The sequence below is a fragment of the Acyrthosiphon pisum genome, chromosome A2, assembly GCF_005508785.2.
Source record: "Acyrthosiphon pisum isolate AL4f chromosome A2, pea_aphid_22Mar2018_4r6ur, whole genome shotgun sequence".
Classification (NCBI taxonomy): Eukaryota; Metazoa; Arthropoda; class Insecta; order Hemiptera; family Aphididae; genus Acyrthosiphon; species Acyrthosiphon pisum.
In genome coordinates this window covers 962,318-981,592 of record NC_042495.1, presented here as the reverse complement: position 1 = coordinate 981,592, position 19,275 = coordinate 962,318, and the positions used below count along the sequence as shown (strand labels likewise).

At 27.1% G+C, this 19,275-nt stretch overlaps 2 protein-coding genes and 1 non-coding gene across 5 annotated transcripts in view; all 3 read left to right on the top strand.

Moving 5' to 3' along the window:
• Window positions 1-4,384: 4,384 nt before the first annotated feature.
• LOC100158813 (coiled-coil-helix-coiled-coil-helix domain-containing protein 1) lies at window positions 4,385-5,266 on the top strand. The gene has a single exon (XM_003241072.3). It carries the CDS (start codon window positions 4,580-4,582, stop codon window positions 4,943-4,945), a length of 366 nt encoding a protein of 121 aa, XP_003241120.1. The 5' UTR covers window positions 4,385-4,579; the 3' UTR covers window positions 4,946-5,266.
• Window positions 5,267-8,998: 3,732 nt separating this feature from the next.
• Window positions 8,999-19,275, top strand: part of LOC100160880 (UDP-N-acetylglucosamine--peptide N-acetylglucosaminyltransferase 110 kDa subunit) — a 13,001-nt gene continuing 2,724 nt past the window's right edge. The window contains exons 1-7 of one of the 3 annotated variants that reach the window (XM_001952094.5): window positions 8,999-9,132; window positions 10,582-10,684; window positions 11,301-11,383; window positions 12,369-12,504; window positions 12,572-12,590; window positions 13,914-15,060; window positions 16,547-17,416. In XM_001952094.5, coding sequence (XP_001952129.2) covers window positions 10,667-10,684; window positions 11,301-11,383; window positions 12,369-12,504; window positions 12,572-12,590; window positions 13,914-15,060; window positions 16,547-17,416 — 2,273 coding nt within the window. In that variant the 5' untranslated portion in view covers window positions 8,999-9,132; window positions 10,582-10,666. Of the gene's footprint in view, window positions 9,554-10,581; window positions 10,685-11,300; window positions 11,384-12,368; window positions 12,505-12,571; window positions 12,591-13,913; window positions 15,061-16,546; window positions 17,417-19,275 lie in introns of all 3 variants that reach the window. The other 2 variants (XM_003241070.4, XM_003241069.4) reach the window with 2 other exon arrangements.
• Window positions 13,599-13,661, top strand: Mir3015b (microRNA mir-3015b). Its single transcript, NR_040181.1, has one exon. It is a non-coding gene; the product is annotated as a microRNA mir-3015b (primary transcript).

The following is a 19,275-nucleotide window of genomic DNA, read 5'->3' as shown; positions in this document are numbered from 1 at the left end:
ATTATTCGTAGTACAAGACGTATTAGTAACGTTTATACACTATACAGTTGTGTTTTGTATATTTCGTACGGCTGATTTGTCGACGAACAGTTGTGACGACATTGGATCCACAGCGCGATGATGTCACGCACTCACGCTCGTCGCGGTAACCAACGCGTTAACACGAATAGACGTGGAAAGTGGAAAGTGGAAACGCATTATTCAAATCATTGATATACTAAAACTATATATGTCTACTAAAATATAGTAAATAAGGCGTGTGTGTTATTGACTATAATACTATATTGAGTATTGACATCAACAAATAATAATGTAGGTATACGTATATACTATATTAGTACTAATAGTAGGTATAATGTACATACATATATACATAATAATATGTGCCATGTAGTTATCATAATATAATATCATGCCGTTCCGTAGTGCGTTGTGCGTACCTACCTACTAAACAACAACAACTGATTTTATTTTATTTAGGTACGAGTATTATTATTTACAATTCAGAACTCCGAGGTCAAACATAACATGCTCAGATATAAAATAATAAAATATTATGCATTTATACGGGCTGGGACTTAAAATGCATAATAATATTATATTCACACGTTTTCCTTTTGTAATTTCGTAAAATTAATCTCGTTTGGTCGAAATTATTGTTTTGCATATTAAGAGGTAGGTAGGCCTAATATCGCGAAAATGTATTATGTATTTATGTGTGTCTGCGAATATTATCGTTTTTCGATGTATACGAGTATAATATACCAGATACCTAAATATATAATAATATAAATACAATAATACAATATTAACAATATTTTCGACTACAGTACCCATAATTTCTTATTTTCTAATTCAAGCACGATTTTCTAATTTTCATAATAATTATATATGCCTACATTTTTTTTATTCTGAAAATCTGCAACTTGGAAACTCGGAGTTCATCTACCTATTGAATATTGATTAGCTATACTAGGAATTTTTGTTTTTGGTGAACGTTTATTTAAGTCTGACACCGCTTCAAGGTGGACCGCCTTTATAGAAAAACAGACGAACACTGCTATATAAACCTTATAGCTCCAAGATTTCCGAAGCTTTAATTCTTTCATTCGAAGAGGACCAGCGTAGTCCACGCCGACTCGGGCGAATAGACGGGATTGTTGCACGCGTGTAGCAGGAAGGTCCGCCATCAAAGGTTGAGGAAGTTTTGCAGCTAACCGCACTCATACAGAACAATATTTTAACTATTTAATTATTTTTAGATTTTTATTTTCAATATTTATGTATAGCACTACTCTGTGTTAAAAAAGTATTAATTGTGTTATAGGTACTAGATAGTATTATTATAGTACCAGCTACTGTTTCTGATTATAATCTTTAAACAGAAAACAATAATTACCTATAGGCTATAATAGAATAATTAAATTTCTATAATTTTTATCAGCTATTATCAAGAAAAATAAAAATATAGTTTTTTATAAAATATTTAACAATTATAGAAATACTCAAAAGGTTTTAAATAGATACGCACAATAAGAGCTATTTACCACAGAATAATTTTAATTACCTATAGGTATATTAATATTACCAAGATAATTTATTATTTTATTTATTTTGCTGCGTTTACTGTCTACAAACAGTGTCTCCGAAATTGATACACATATACTTTGAGAAAGTATTTAAAATACGCGTATTGGAGAACTTAAAAAGTATTTGAGTATTTTTACTTAAGTACTTTACAAAACTGGTGTACTGCATTACTGTAATAATATTTCGTATATAGTCATACGATTATATTATGTAACGTATGTAGGTATACGACGTATAGACGCGCAGAAACGCTATTTTAGGAGCTCAAACGTCCCGTTTCAAAATAAATTCAAAAGGAAAAAACAGAAAGTGTCACAGGCAACCCTCTTAAGATGTAAACACATAAATATGAGCTTAGAAATATAAATTTATTATGTTGAATTTGAAGTAAATATTCTCAAATTAATACGCATGCTTTCATATTATTTGTAGAATGGGATTAAACATTTTTAAGAACTATATATTCATAATTTATTGATTTAATTTATTTAATTATTTATTTATAATTTATAGATTTATGTATTTATTCAAATTTTATTTTTCAGATTACACAAAGAGATAACTTTTAATAGAATAAAATATTTACATAATAGGTAGGTACGTAGACGTACATATTTATACACATATATATATAAATGACAAACAAATTAAACTAAAAAAAAATATATATACCTCCGTAGAAAATTCTATAGACACGAATTCCAATCTCGACCTACCTCCAAGGTTGAACGCCCAGTCCGACGCACAGTGGTTCAAAAATGAAAATAATTGGCCAAAAGTCAAATTTTCACAGAAACCTTATAAAATGTACATAATAATTATTATAATAATAATTTATAATTCGTATTCGTATACCGAATTAAGATTTAAGAGGCCTCCACGTGGCTAAAAACTTTTCTTACATGAAAAACTCTCAAGTCTCGTAAAAAGATCCTAGTTCAAAAATTTTTTTTTTTTTGAAAGCAAAAAATTTTCATACAGCCTACAGGGCATATTGGACTTCAATTTTTAATTTGTATTCCTAACTATAGTCCATAATATTCATCATTATTTAATTTTCTCCATTCCTTGGTTTGTTTGTTGAAGACTGGGCCATAATTTTTCCGTAAAACTTTTCTTTCGAATATCATTATAGTCTCGATTCTTCTGTTTTTCTCAATACCCACGTTTCCAATCCGTATAGAGAAAATGTTCTTAGCAGTGTCATACTGTCAAGTACATCTTTATCTTAGGTTGTTGGATAGGACCTTCGATTTTAGGACTTTTTATAGTCCATGATTTAATTTATTAGCTTGTTGTATCCTTGATGACACCTCTGTCTTCTCCATCGTTTTCCTTCTGAAACACCGACATGAATATTATAATATATCTAAATGTACAATTAAAATGTATTCATATATATATGCTTATATATGAATATATACATAATTGAATAATTAAATAATAATTATCAGTGATAAAATTAAGGAATAACTAAATTTAAGTTTTGTTGTGATAAAACTCACAGAAATAATTTTTTATGCAATAACTCCCTATGGACGCGAATAAAAACAACATTTTCAAAATCGTGGGAATTTTCTTTATTTTCTTTACACTTATTAATTTGGGTAGGTTGACTTACTTTCATATTAAATGTTTGAATATTTCTGAATAACTTTAGATGGTTAAAAAAAATAAATTATAATAAATATATGTTTATCTTCCTAATATCATTAAAACACAATAAAAATGAAAAATTCGAAAAAACATTGTATTTCCCTCATAAAAAAAAAAAATGTAGTTTCATTAAAAATAACGAAAAGAACGTCATAAGATTTACAATTTCCACTTTGATATAGTTATAAGCTAGTTAAAAAAAAACGTATGGCTATGACATTTTATATTTGAATTAAGAGACTTATGCTAATAGTGTTTTCATATTTATTTATTTTTTTTTTTTAAATGGGACTTTTGTGTCGCTTATATAGAGTTTCAGACCATTGATGTTGGGTAAGTAGGAACATATATGATGCTGTTGCACATCGCAATACCGTATTGCCCGTATATATAGGATATTTCGGCCCGGCTCAAGGGGTAGGCGACATAGGCCCATGCCTATTGCGGCACTTTAGTAAAAGGGCAGCATTTTCAAAACATTGATAATATTACTAAGTTAGGGGTGGTAAGGTATATTATATCCAAATCGAGGTTGAAGTTGAAAACACATATTACTATCGCGTCTAGAATAACCGTGAATCGCGATGTAGCCAAATTTGGTGTTGGTAATAGCCAATAGGTATTTTATTATTTATACAATTATACCACATATAATGTAGTAACTGGTAAATATGTGGAAGATTATATTATTATATATATACACCGGCGTACCATGATTGTGGTCGGACACTCATAGGATTCGGATATAGAAAATATATTTTGTATTTTTAAGACTCGCGACTATTCTCTCCGCTATCTATTACAAAAAAAACAACGTATTCATACTAGACATAATATATTTTATAGTATCCTGCTCAATATAATATGTAGTAATAGTACAGATTATAAGTTACAACTTATAACTAATTATTACATTAATTAAAACATTTTAAGACCTATGCTTATTGAAAAATTATGTTATTTAAATTCACGCGGGAATTAATGTTGGTATATTATCATATTATAATATCTATGATAGCACTTATCAATTATCATTACGAAATGTTGATAATTGATATACTATCATTATTAATATCACGACCCCATATCTATATGAGCGGTGAGCACATATATCTTACTCTATGGGTGAGCACAGGACTGAATTGTTTTGTGATTGTACCGTAGGCCGTAGCCTGTAGGTCGTGAAAAATTAAAAATATTTTATATTATGTACAATATAGTTATTAGTTTCTCGTCGATGTGTAAATAGTCACTGAGATAGTGCGAGTTGTGGTTTAAAATTCTTAAACGATCAAACTCTTAAGTATTTAAGTATTAACTAAGTAACTTCATTATGCGTTTAAACAATGTTTTGCATTATCGCGATATGCGTCGATACACAAAAAATCCTCTCGAAGTTAAATTCGAAGAACTGTTGCCGCTTAAATTGAAAGAAAAAGTATCTGGTAAAGGAGATAGGTCCAAAGAACGTGCATGTGTTCATGAAATATCTATTATGTTTGCCTGCTTCAAAAAAAATGAATTTGACCAAGCTCGATGTTCAGATGAAATTACCAAGTTTCAAGCATGTGCAACCAAAAATTACGCTGACAAGTTTAAAAGAAAACAAGACATGCTAGAAGGAAAAATTTCTACTGGGAAAGATAATCTTACTCCCAGAGAAATCAATTATCTTCTGAAAAAATATCCAAATCCGTAAAACTAAGTTTTTAGAATTTTTATTAAGGTACAAGTAGCTATTTAAATTTGATATAATATTCATTTAAAATGTAAAATTTGTTTGTTAACATTGTATTACTGATTAAAAAAAAAATAAGTATATAATATATTGCTATTAATTTGTAAATATTATAATTATCAATGATGGATTACAAACAAATGTGTAGTTTTAAAATTCATGAGTAGGTATAATAATTTACTTATTTCATTTATTTAATGTATTTTTTAAATTAAATGTTATCAATGATTTTGTTAAAATGATAAATTGAGTAATAAAGAAGAATTCATTAAAATATTTGAATCATTATTCTTTAGTCATTGCTTACGCATTTAGTTGAAATAGGTACCTTTACAAAAATATTAAGTTGGTATATACAAACACATCTAATTTTTAAAATAATTTATTAATCGTCTAAAATTGTATTTCGTTTGCATAATTGTTGTAATGTTTATAAGATACCTATAATATTAGATCATTTTGATCAATAGTCAATGTTCTTTGACAGGATTTAAAATAGGTACTTACTAAAAAGCACTTGTTTATATTTCATAGTTGTACATTTTAGGCAAGATGTTTAGATGTGGACCTATAGGTATGAGTAAATTTTGTATTGCATAGACGCATAGTAAAATATTGAACATGGACAAACACTATTATCCGATCTGTATTCTGTATACATAGTGATTCATGAAATATGATCAATCTCCTTCATTATCCTTTAGTAGCTTAATGCATTTATTCAAATTATGATACTAGGAACTTTTAAGTATAATTTAGGACCATATTTCAAATACAAACATTTTTATGCCATTTAGGGAGTATTCTGGTGCAAATTAAATTAAATTTTTCAAATGAAAACTCCACCGCTTAATGTTTATTGTATGTCAATTGTCAGTGGTTAAACACATGGTTATATTTGTTATGCTGTGTCTTTTGGGTATTATATGTAATGTTTTTTTACATTTTAGATTCTGAGCTGAGCGATGAATGTATTGATTTTACAATGATTGAATGATGTGTTTTTTTTTCATTTTTAATTGGTAGTCAAAATAATGCTTCGATTTTCAACTTCAGTATCTTGTTTGATGGGAAAGTGAATCTAGTTGGTGCATTGGAGAGGTCAAAATACCATAAAAAAAATTAATATAAATAGATTTAAAAAAAACTAAGGAATTTTTACACATAATCAGTTTTTCGTTTTTGGGGTAACTCTAAAACAAATTACCGTAGATACATGAATTTTTCTCTGGTTGTTTATATATATTAGTATTTTCTATACACTATACAATTTTCAAATATTTTGATTTGCTTTGAACTGTTCACACACATTTTCAGTTTTCAATTTTTTTAGTTTTTTTCCTCTCTTTATTTGTTGAGTAAAAAAGCTTGATAATTTAATACAGGGCTCCTCCTAATATACTGTTACAATGACTTTTGAAAAATATTAAAAATCCATTGTCACAATTTATTTTTTATAAGCATTTAAAGATCAAATCTTGAACAAAAAACGGAAATATTACGAAAATTTGCAATTATTCTGTGTTAGAAATTCATAAAAATTTCTTTTTAAGTCTTAAGATTTTAAATTATAATACGAGAATCCCTATAAGGTTATCTACTTTTATCCAACAAAAAATGTCTATAAGAAAGTCAAATTAAATTTGTATGAGTGTAATAGTGTATGAAGGTTAAATTTTTACAACGTTAGATATTCACTCGATTTCTCAAGTAGAGATTTCCTTATTTTGTTGAAATTCAAAAATGAATAGCCGCAGATATACTTGAAATTTATATTAAGTGTTTATTTTATCAATTCCTATACTTAATACAATTAAAAAATATTTTGACTGTATTCGGACATTTTCAATCATCAATATTTTAGGGTTTTTTTTCTATAAAAGTCAATAAAATTTTATTTGATGTGTTAAATACAAGGCTCCTGATACAATTTTACAATAGTAGTTAAAAAATAATAATACATGTGCACAATTTTTTTTTAAGAGTTTTAAGTTCGATTTTTGACAACATTTATCAAATTTGAAATTTGAAAATGATTGTGTAGGTAACAATATATAAAATGTTCAACTAGCCAAGGATTGAAAATGTAAAACAAGGTTGGACGTAAGTAGGTTATTCTATTACCAAAAAATGTTCAAATTTGACGAAATTACATATTAGATAACCAATAATAACGATTTAAATTATTTTGTTGTAATTTTATAATATTAATTCGACTTACTGGCTACCGTATTGATAACAATTAATAAGTAATAACAATAGGTATAAACCTATAATATAAAATATCCACACTAACAATAAACCGTCTTCACTCAGAATCGTTTTTCGTATACAATGATATTAATATATTATAATATTGAATTCAAATTTAATACCATTATACAGTGACCCACTCGTAACCTACTATACAGCAGAGTGACATTTGCACTTACCTACCTTTTTTTTATTGCAAGACAATGCTAGTTACGATTATATTATAACACGTATAAATGTAAAATAACGTATTTTATAAAATAATAAATTGTACATTTATAATATTTAAATATATTCATAGTAAAATATCTATAAGTCTAGTAGACTTTTCCCCAGTGTTTGGAAGGAACGGATTTCTGGAACGAATTCCTTTTTATAAAAAAAGAAGGAGAAAATGACCTAGTTCTTTATTTCAAGAAAAAATAACAAAATTGTTCGTTCCTTTCTAGTTCCAATAATTTACACAGATAAGTATGTAAATAGTTGAATTTAAGATATATATTTTTTAAAGTGTTTAATACTATAATGTATATATTGCTAATTAGTGATCGTTATCGAGTATCGACGTTAAGAAAATCGACATACGTTGGCCAACAATTTAATTTTGAAGAAAACTCAAAATAGAATTATAAAATATGTAGGTACCTACGTCCTACTTGTATATTATATTAGAATTAAAAACTAAAGAAGTATACATATAAAAAAAAAACAACGATTAAATAAGATATTTTATTTTATTTGGAACTAAAAAAGGAACTCGTTAATTTTCCAAAGGAACGAATTCTTTTTTTTTTTTAAGGAACAAAGAACGGAACGAATTACTTTTTATAAGGAACTTGCCTAACACTGGTTTTCCCACGGATCATATTTCCATTACTTATTATTTTCTAACTATTATTATTTATTAATTAGCTAATTTCTGAACTTCTATTTTAATTAATATTTTATAACTACAACTAAATTATTTTAAATACCTATAGGTATAAGGTATTAATTATATAATATATAGCAATTATTATACTATCTACCGACTATCAGGTAGTACAAAATACTAAATGTGTAATGGCCTGTAATTACTAGTAACTTTTTTTACAGTTTTTTCTTCATTACGTAATTAAAAATTATTTGATGTTAAATTGGGAAATAGATATATAAGAAATTTGAATAATGAATATTAATAATGATTATTATTATTATTATTAGGATTTGTTTTTACAAGTTTTACTTGTAGATATCATAATAGATGCATAAGCGTGCACAGAATTTCTGGCAGGGTAGTCATACATAAATACATTAACATACACACATATTACGTATATATAATATTCATATTCACACCTAAGTTACAAAAACTAATTTGGATGGGGTAACCTCATTTAACTACATTTACCGTGGTAAAAAATTATTTTATGATTGATTATCAATTATAATAATAATAATATTGAATTTTGAGGGGGGCCGGGGGGAGTTCGCAGAGTAGTCAAGTGCCTACCATGACTACCCCGTGCGCACGCTTAATGCTTATGAATAGATGTTATAACAATGCTATTCTATCATTCTGTGGTAATAACTCAAATCGTGATTGCCGCCAAATGCCAGTATGGCCATGTTTGTACCTTAAGGTTTATACCGTACTTGGTGTTTGGACCAGGAGTCTCGGCGTCGGTGGTCGGTGTCCCACCCAGCTGGCCGCCGGCCGGCTCGTGTCTCACGGTCCAATGGCTTTGCATGATAGAATCACAGAATAATTCAGTGATAGAATTATATATTTATATATCTGTGTTTGAGTCAGATATTCTCAATTCTGTGGAAGTGCGTCCTGCAGCATATTTTCCATAATAAAGAAACGGCAATACGGAGAATTGTATTGTAGTGACGGTGGCGGCGCGATAATGGTATGATGACATAGTGTATATGGACAAACCACAGAATAAATATTAGATACGGTAATTTCATTACCAAATTAATAATATAATTTTTCATGATACCAATGATATGAATTTTGTTTACAAATTAATTCTGCTTCACGGAATTAATATAGGTATGTTTTTTTTTTTTATTGCACTTGACAGTTCACTTTTAGGACTTTTAAACTTTATTGGACTCTAGAATCATAGTTTGATTTATATGTCTAGAACTCTGGAACTTAAATACCATTAATTAAACTCGTTCTGTACCGTGTATTCTCTGGATCGCTTCTTTGTTGTATGGTGTGTATTGTGTAATGAGTGTGCCGTGTGGCTGAGTTTTATATTATTGTGTTCTTGTCACGACAGGGTACAACTATTATTATTCTTTCGAATAGATATATCTTTTGTAAGTATGAACGTTTATTGTCATTATAAGTCGTTTTATTTTATTTAAATGATGATACACTCGCAAGTACCCTTCTTACAAACGCATAACATTAGAAATTGTACATTCTGAATAATACATTTGACTCTCTTATGTTCAATATTGGAGTGAATTGACTATTTCAAGTTTAGAAGTAACAGTATTATCTAGTGGACCTCAGGTTTTTTTTAAATTTAAATTTTAAAATGTGGTTGTAGCAGCCACCTTATATATTTTCAGACTTTAGTTACGAACAACAAACCTATAAAGTAGGTTTAATACTGTTCTGACTGCATTGTCCCCTGTTCGTTATTTCAGACTCCAGTAAAAACCATTATAATATTTCATTTATTTGTTTTTTCGAAAGGCCTTCTCTCCACAAAGAAAACTGAATTATTATAAACCACACTAGACACAGTAATATAACGCACAAAATACAAATTATGTTTTCAACAAGGTAGACCTTACTAAATAGTTTCGGTGTGCGTACATTTGTTGAGTCATTGACTTTACTACAACTCATGTACTATAATCTATAATGTAGACATGGTTTATTAATACATTTCCATTAACAAAACCAGTAATTTTGGTTTATGCTTATATTTTTTAAATCAACTTTTACAATTATCTAAAAATGACCTTATATATCTATTGATAGGTAATTAAAGTAATGTTAAGTGTAAATAATTGTTATAAATTATAATTAAATATAGATTGTTGTTACAATAATGTATATATTTTTTCCATTTTATAGTTTTGTATTATTTTCAGTTATCTATACATATTGTAATAATTTCAAGGTAATAACATCAATTTTTTTTGCATATTTTGATAAAATATAATTTTTATTGTTTATTGTACATTAATTATGTGCTTAGTATCTAACTATATTTTTAAACTATTTGATTATTGATGTAATCAATAATATCAAATAAAATATATATACATTTTTTTTACTCTAATAATCTAATGTATTTATTACAATATATTATAATATTTTGTTTTTTCAGTCCATAACAGTCCGGTCATAAGTGTATGTGGATCATTATAAGTGGTCCTTATTTGAAAAATCACTAGTACCTAATATTTTAAACTATGAATTCGTTACCATTTGTGAGTAATATATTAATAATTCAACTATATAATTATAGGCGTTTGTGGCACTTCATACTAACTATAATCATAGAAAAATCTTATATTGCAATTTTATATTTTTAAGGACAAATTAATGAATTGATAAGTCTTGTTAGAAATTTTAATAGCAAACAGATTCACCTTTTATATTTTTTATCTTTCAAAACTCCAATTTTGATATGTAAAAATTAATGAGATTTTCAGAGCTAATATGACCTTTATTAGAAAATCTCTTAAATCATACATCAAAATGGGAGATTGGTGGACTATAATTCTCTTGCTATATTTGTTATTACAATAATGTTTCAATTTAGAGGACACTACATAATTTATTGCCTTAGTATTACAAGTGTATGACAAAGCTAAATGTGAATTGCCAAACATACATTTTCCATGTTATTTACTTTTAAGACAACAAATGCATGTGTGGGATTATTAAAAGAGATGTTTATCTAAAAATGCCACTTTTGCAAAACATTGTCTTAACATTTTTATTAAGATAAAGTTTACTAAATTTTAACATTTTTGATTAATCAGTGAAATTAATCTTATTAATTACAAATATTATAAAAATTAATAATTATAATACTTACAGGATATATTTTGCTCAAAACATTCTGACTGTGAAGCACCAATATCAGTTATTACTGAGATATTATCAGAAAACGACCCTTTAAAGTAAATAATTTACAGTTGTTAATATTTTTGTGTATAAGGATCTAGAAATCTTTTTTTTAAATTTAAATACTTGTATAAATGAAAATTGAAAAGTATAATGCATGAATAATATTCATATTAGAGCTTATTTATTTAAGTCTTGTGCGAAATATGAATTTTCGATTTATTTTTATTTTATGTGTTTGAACTTTGAAGTAAAGATCAAAGTGTATTATATTAGTTTAAAAATGATGTCTAAATGCTTAATTTGTATATTGTCTAATATGTACATTAGGAAAGAGCTTACCTTCTCTAGCTTGTTCTTTTTTTTTAATTTGTCTTATTTATTATTAGATCTGTTATTAATTTTTAGTTTTACCTAGTAACTACCTACTATGTTCTATTCTACTATATACATTATTCTATTATATACATTAAGAGGACGTGATACCCGTATGCGTTGTCTCCGTCTTACAAATGTACAACGTAGCAAAAAAACTGTGGGATAGACCCACTCCCTTGATATTTTTAGCAGAATTACCAAAATTCCACAACACATAGGGAATAACTTAATCTGTGTCTTAGCGTATTTATTTTTTTTTTATAGCACTTACCAAAAATTTTTAATAATTAAATGATAAAAAACAAAAAAAAATCTTATGTTCTCAAACTGATAACTTTAATTTTATTTATGTTATCCAAATATTAAAAACTTTACAACATAGATAAAGTTGTTCCCTATGCGTTGTAGAATTTCGGTAATTCTACTATAAATACCGAGGAAGTGGTTCTATCCCGCGCAAAACAGTTTTTGGTATGTTGTACATTTGTTAGACGGAGACAACACTTGCGGGTATCACATCCTCTTAAGTATTAACTAGCGAATATGTTAAAAACCATATCAAATGTGGAAGTTATCACTAAACTTGTGTTCATGTTCTATGTCTACTTACTCAACTTAATTTTATCAATTTATTTTATAATTAATTGTTTTTATTTTTTAAAGTTTTGAAAAAATCTCCAATGAATTTGAAGTATTGGGATTTAAAAAAGTAAAAGATTTGGCACGAGCAACCCTTGGAAAAGCCAGCTCAATGAAATTGTGTGGGGATTCTTTAACACTGCTTTATGGAGCTATAGAGGTAACAATTAATAATATTCAACATATTTTAGATTATATTTTGATAGTTTGTTTTTTTTTTTTTTTAGATTTATAGTGAACACTTGGGTAAGTTATTATCATTAAACAGTATAATCAATTGCTATGCTATATTTAAATGGTCATATTATATAAAATGCGCCTGGATTATTATCTGGGTGAAAAAAAAAAATGATAATTGTACCCTGTATATTACACAATATTTATGTGAAATAGACACATGAACCTTATACTTATAGTCTATAAGTTTTAGACAGAATAAAGTGTAGTTCACATCGTCCACGATAGGTAGTGTTTCAAGAAACACAGTTGCAGTGACCATGAAGAGTGGAGACTAGAATAAGGAGACCAAACTCGTACAGCCGCCCACATAAAAAACTGTACCGAAATGAGTCATATGATTAAACTGCCATAGGCTGCGCTGCGTATTCTAGGATTGTTACTTTAACCCGTGTAGTATAAGAACTATTCGTGTTTTTTGGAAAATATATACATTATTATGAACTATGACCCTTTATAGATTTTATAGATTGTACAAATACACATTCATACATGTGCATATTATGTGTATTTCATAATTATTATTTTTATTATTGAGTAAATAATTAAATTATACAATCCATTAACACTATATCTAGGTATTTTAAACTTATATATCTATGTTCACTGTAAGTCTGAGCCTGATACTATTTGATACACTATACACATGTGTTTTCTGAAAATATCGTTTTATATCGATATATATCGTTGTTACACTAGGATTTGTTTCTTAAAAGGACGCCACACTCGCATGTGTTGTCTTCGTCTTACACACGTACAAACAATAGACAAAACATGTTTACGCAGTCTGAGTAGAAGTCTCTCAATTTTTGTTTTAGAGTGAAAATACCTGTTATAAAATTGAATTATGACAATATTTCTAAGGGCAAGTTGTTGCGTTTTTCCATTATACCCCATATAACGTTCATTATAACGTATTATAACATATACTAATTCTCTCAGACGTACCACTTTGCTCCGCCAACCTGGTATGTTCTGTCTATTAGTATAAGGTCTATGAATAATATACAACTTAGGGCCGTTCTTACAATGTTCAGTTTAGTGTCAGTTAACTTTAACCGGACATTGTGAGAACGGCTCTTAAAATGTATGGCCGACAACTTAAGATAATTTTCTGTCCAAACTGTTTGCTCATATCTCACATTATTTTTGGTGTTTTCTAACAGTGGCTAGGAGTTTTTAAAAAAAGTATGGGGATCTTCTATTCTATTGAATTTTTTTCATGGAACGATACTCCATTTAAATCTAATTGTTATTCTACCAATTTATTTACAGAAATAACTTAATATTAACTAATGTTCAATGTTCTAAATTATATATATTTTTTTTTAGATAATCTTCTAAAATCTGCAAAATCAGAACATCAAAAGAGAAATTTCATCACTACTCAAAAAATATGTAAAGAATTACTTACACATACACCAACAGACTTGAATGTTATATTGCTTAATGCCGAATCATTTTTCAACTGCGGAAATTACGAAAAATGTATTGATTGTTTAGAAATAGCAAACAATATTAATCCCAATTGTTCAGAAGTTTTAAGTAACTTTGCACTAGTTTATATGAAAAAATCAGAAAATGATTTAGCAAAAGAATATTTATTTAAAGTATGTACAATAAAACCTTTTTGTGTGGATGCATGGACAGACTATGCCGATTTTTTATTTAAGACAAATGACTTAATCACAGCTGAATTGGCTTATGAACGTGTCTTAAGTCTAAAACCTGAATTATATAAAGTTCATAATAAGTATGGAAAACTGCTATTGAAATTAAACAGAATAAAAGAGGCTAAAAAGCATTTTAAAATTGCCAACAACTGTGCGACAGAATGTCCAGATACTTTAAAAAATTTAGCTGATGTTTATTATCTGATCGGTAAATTTGAAAAAGCTATTTCTAAGTATAAAAAAGCTTTAGAAATAAATCCCGATCTGATCAATGCTTATTTTTATTTGGGAATGGCTCATCTAAAAGTTACAGAGTTCCAAAACGCAGCTAATATATTTTTAAAAGCACTTGAACTAGAACCAGAAAATGTGTCCGTTTTAAGAAGTTTAGCAGTTACATACTGTTTTCAAGAAAATATGTTATTGTGTGTTGAAGTATACAAAAAGTGCTTAAAACTTCAACCTGAAGCCTTTAATTTGAATCTAGAATTGGCTTTGATATATTTGCATAACCTTCAAAATTATCAAGAAGCTGTAATATATTTAAAAAAATGTATCCAGTTAAATCCAAATAGAATAGACCTGTTCAAGAATCTTTTTGTTGCATACCGGAAATCTAATGATCATCTAAATGCATCTGATGCTTGCATGTCGATAGGTGATTTGTACCTGGAAAGTGATGATCAAGAAAATGCAAGAAACGCATTCTTTTGCGCAATACTTTTGAACCCAAGAAATGCATTTGGTCATTGGAAAGTGGGCTTGACTATGTATAATCTGGGACATTTGGATTTGGCTCTTACAAGGTAATAATTAATCACCAATATTCAAAGTTTAAAATATGCACTAAAAAGACCCTCCGAATATTCTCTAGATATTCTAGTAATCCTTAAATTGGTTAAATTTGCAGAAAATACTCGATTCTTTTACTTTAATGAGTTTAAACATGTTTTTAATAGGTATATGTTACTTTAAAATTAATAAATTAAAAATATTTACATTTACCATTTAATAATATGCTTAAAGTCGAAAATATGTATTGTACATATTTTTTTTTTTGGTGCATTATTTAAAATCAGTCGCATTTTAAACAATTTATAGTTTAATAATAAAGTAGATATGGTCAACTTCTATAATTTTTGATTTTTAATTTAAAAACATTTTTTTTTCCTGCAGCTAAATTCTTAGTAATTTACAACTAAAAATTAATTTTTTATGAATAAGAATACAAAATATTCTTAAGAGGACGTCTCACCTGCATATGTTGTCTCCGTCCTACAAGTGCGTAACAAAGTAAATTGTACGTTCAGAAGAACAAATATAGCTCCGTTAGTTTAAAAATAAGAGTTAATTTACCTCTTATAAAATCTAAAGATAAGATTATTATTTAGACAACCTCATGGGCTTTTTATTATAATTTAATTTTAAAGTGAGATGAGTATTTTAAGATGTACAAACAATTAACAATTTTAAAATACTCATAACTCGCTATAAAATTAAAATATAATAAATAGCCCATAAGGTTGTCTAGATAAATAATCTTACCTTTACATTTTATAAAAGGTCAATTCACTCTAATTTTTAAACTAACGGAGCTACACACGATCTACTGAGCGTACAATTTGATTTGTTACGCACGTGTAAGACGTAGACAACATATGCAGGTGAGATGTCTTCTTAAATATGAAATATAGGCTAAATTCTCTTATCTCTGAAATATGCTTAAATTTACAAAATTTTATGAATTCTGTAATGGACAATTTGTCCACATTTTCCACCGCCATTGAACTGCATAAAGTCACTAACTACATAACACAATAGATTTTGGATATTTATTTATCATAATTTAATTGCATGTGTTGCTTATATTGTTTGTATCTAGCTATATTTTAAAATGTAAATGTTTGCTTATTACCAGTAATAATAAAGAAACTAAGTCAATTTTAATATACAAGTTCAGACTATAATATTAATAATTCATTAATAATGGTTCATTATTTTTCATATTTGATTCTATTAGTATACATTTTATATACATTTTCTGTATGCATGCATTTATTTTCGGCTATTTTTAAATGTTGGTTATTAGTTGGTATATTACAATTGTTTTATTTGTTTTATAGACTTCAGTTTAAGATATTTTACTATTGTTCTTTTCTTATCTTCTTTGTTGTTAATTTCTGTTTCCCACGATAAAAACATAGTACTTGCTACTTGATTTAATTAATAGAAATAATCCTTGTAAAATGTATCTATTCAGTATAACTAATTAAATCATTTATTTTTCAACAGGTATAAACATGCGATAGAATTAAAGCCAACGTTGGCCAATGCTTATTGTGATATTGCCATAATATATGAAGAATATGGTATTTCAGAAAAGGCCATAGATTATTATAAAATGGCTATACAGTTGCAGCAACCTACCCATTATAACGCTTGTTTGAATTTAGCCAATATTTTATATAGACTGAATATAAATCTGAATGATGCTCTAACGCATTATGAAAAAGCATTAGAATATGACAATACATCTGTTGACGTTTATATACATATGGGAAATATATATACAGAATTAAACAGGAGTAAAGATGCATTACGGTGCTTTTATATGGCAATTCAGCATGATCCACATTGTTTAGAAGCTTACATGTATATAGGTTCTATACAAAAAGACAGTGATAATTTCATTGAAGCAATTCGTGCTTATGAATTTGTATTAAAATTAAAACCAGATCTTCCAGACGTATATTGTAATTTAGTACGATGTTTACTAACAATTTGTGACTGGTCAGACTATGATGCACACGTGAACAAATTACAAGAAATTGTTAACAAACAACTGAATGATGACGACATGTTGTCCTTATTACCTCACGATGCATTAATGTTTCCTCTATCGATAGAAGTACAAACTAAAATTGCTTCTAAGTATGCAAAAAATTGTGTTGAAAAATTGAAAAAATCAATTGAAGGACCTCAACAATTTGTTCATCCAACATCTTTAATATCTTCCAACGGAAATCTCAGGATTGGTTTTGTATCAACCAACTTTGGTAAACACCCAATAACAACGATAATGGAATCTTTATCCAGTCTATACGACTACCAAGTTGATATAATTTGTTATTCTATATCTTCAAATGATAACATTCCACCCTGGTAAATATTTGATTTTAATGATTATAATAAATAAAAGTAAATAGGTGGGAAAGTGTACTGTTGGTATCGAGTGGGTTTGAATAATGTTGAATTTGAATTCAATTAATAAAATCATTGTATAATAAAACAATATTGAGCGAAGACGGTTTGTTAACCTATATTTTTTAAGTATATATTATGTTATTATTTCTTTTAAAGTAATTTATTTTAATATTAAATATTAATAAAACAGGTTGAATTAATTTGTCAAAAAAATTGCATTTAAGAACGTCATTGAATGTATAAAATAAAATAATATACTTTTAAATTTTCAAATAGGTACCCATGAATAGTATTTTTAAATTATAACAAAATAACTAAATTTGAACTTAAAATATAAAATATATAAAAAAAAATTGTGACTTTGTATGATGTATCTTTAATGTTTTTCAACTGCTATTATAAATACTTATCAGAAACCTTGTAGGTATTATATTTTCTAACTTATTGAAACCAAAAAAAAATAATTGTTATTGCCATTTATAGAAAAAAACTAATAACAATCAAAATATTCTTATGCTTATCAATAGCTCAAATGGACTCAAAATATTTTGATAATTGTATGTTCTATAGAAAATGCTAATATAAAATGTCGATGAAAGTTTCATGTAGCTATGGTTGTATCATACATAAAACGTGCTAATATATAAACATTTCAAGCACCTATAGAAGTATAGGTTATTTGATTTGCATTACACTATAAACCAAAATCGATTTTGTTATAAACTGAATTTGCGTAAAAATTCCCGTAACTGTTTTTTGTGACACTATTGAAGACCACTAAGAATCATAAATGTTTTTGTTAATAAGTAAAAACAATAAAAACCTTACAAAAATTCGGTGAAAGGTCAAAATATGTGTACCCAACTCAAAAACATATATATGTTAAAATAAAAAACACTCATCATTATAAAATCAATACATTAATCGTTTCTCTCAGAATCCTAAATATGGCTTATAACTTACTGGCCTTTTTCAATAAAATATAATACCTACTACTACAATTTGTTATTTAAACATAAACAAAAATTAAAAATAAACTTACAAAATTGTATTATTAACTTCTGATTTCTCAGAAACAAATACCTTGAAATAACCTATACTTTGTTAAATAAAGATTAACTAATTTCTTAAAATTCAGCCCATTGTGTAATATTAAATGATATATATTATTTTTCTTTTTAACTCTGATAACATTTAATCAGTCACCCATTAATAATTAATGATTATAATATTAATTATGTAAAATCTTTACTATTTTAGATTCTGAGTGGAATGATGAATGTATTGATTTTACAATGATGTGTGTTGTTTTTTATTTTTTTATTTTTATTTTTGTGTGTGTACACGATAAGTAGTCTTCGACTATAATGCTTCGATTATCAAATTCAGTATCTTGTTCAATTGGAAAGTGAATTTTGTTGGTGCATTGGGGAGGTCAAAATTTAAAATTCCCAGTAATTTTCATAAGCACCGTGAAAAACAAAAGAAAAATTAAGGGAAAACAGGAATTTTTACGCAAAATCGATTTTTCACAAAATTGAATTTGGTTTTTGGTGTAACTTTAAAACAAATGACTGTAGATACATGAAATTTTCAATGGTTGTTTATATTTCCATTTTCTATACACGATAACATTTTCAAAATATTTTGATTTGTTTTGAGCTGTTTACGGACAATTTCAGTTTCCAAATTAATTAGTTTTTTTTTCTATAAATGTCAATAAAACTTTATTTGTTGAGTAAAAATACTTGAAAATTTAATACAAGGCTCCTACTATATTGTATAGTATGAGATTTAAAAAATATTAAAAATCATTA

Coding starts and splice junctions, on each gene's coding strand:
- LOC100158813 (XM_003241072.3), top strand. CDS start 4,580: ATGCGTTTAAACAATGTTTTGCATTATCGCGATATGCGTCGATACACA.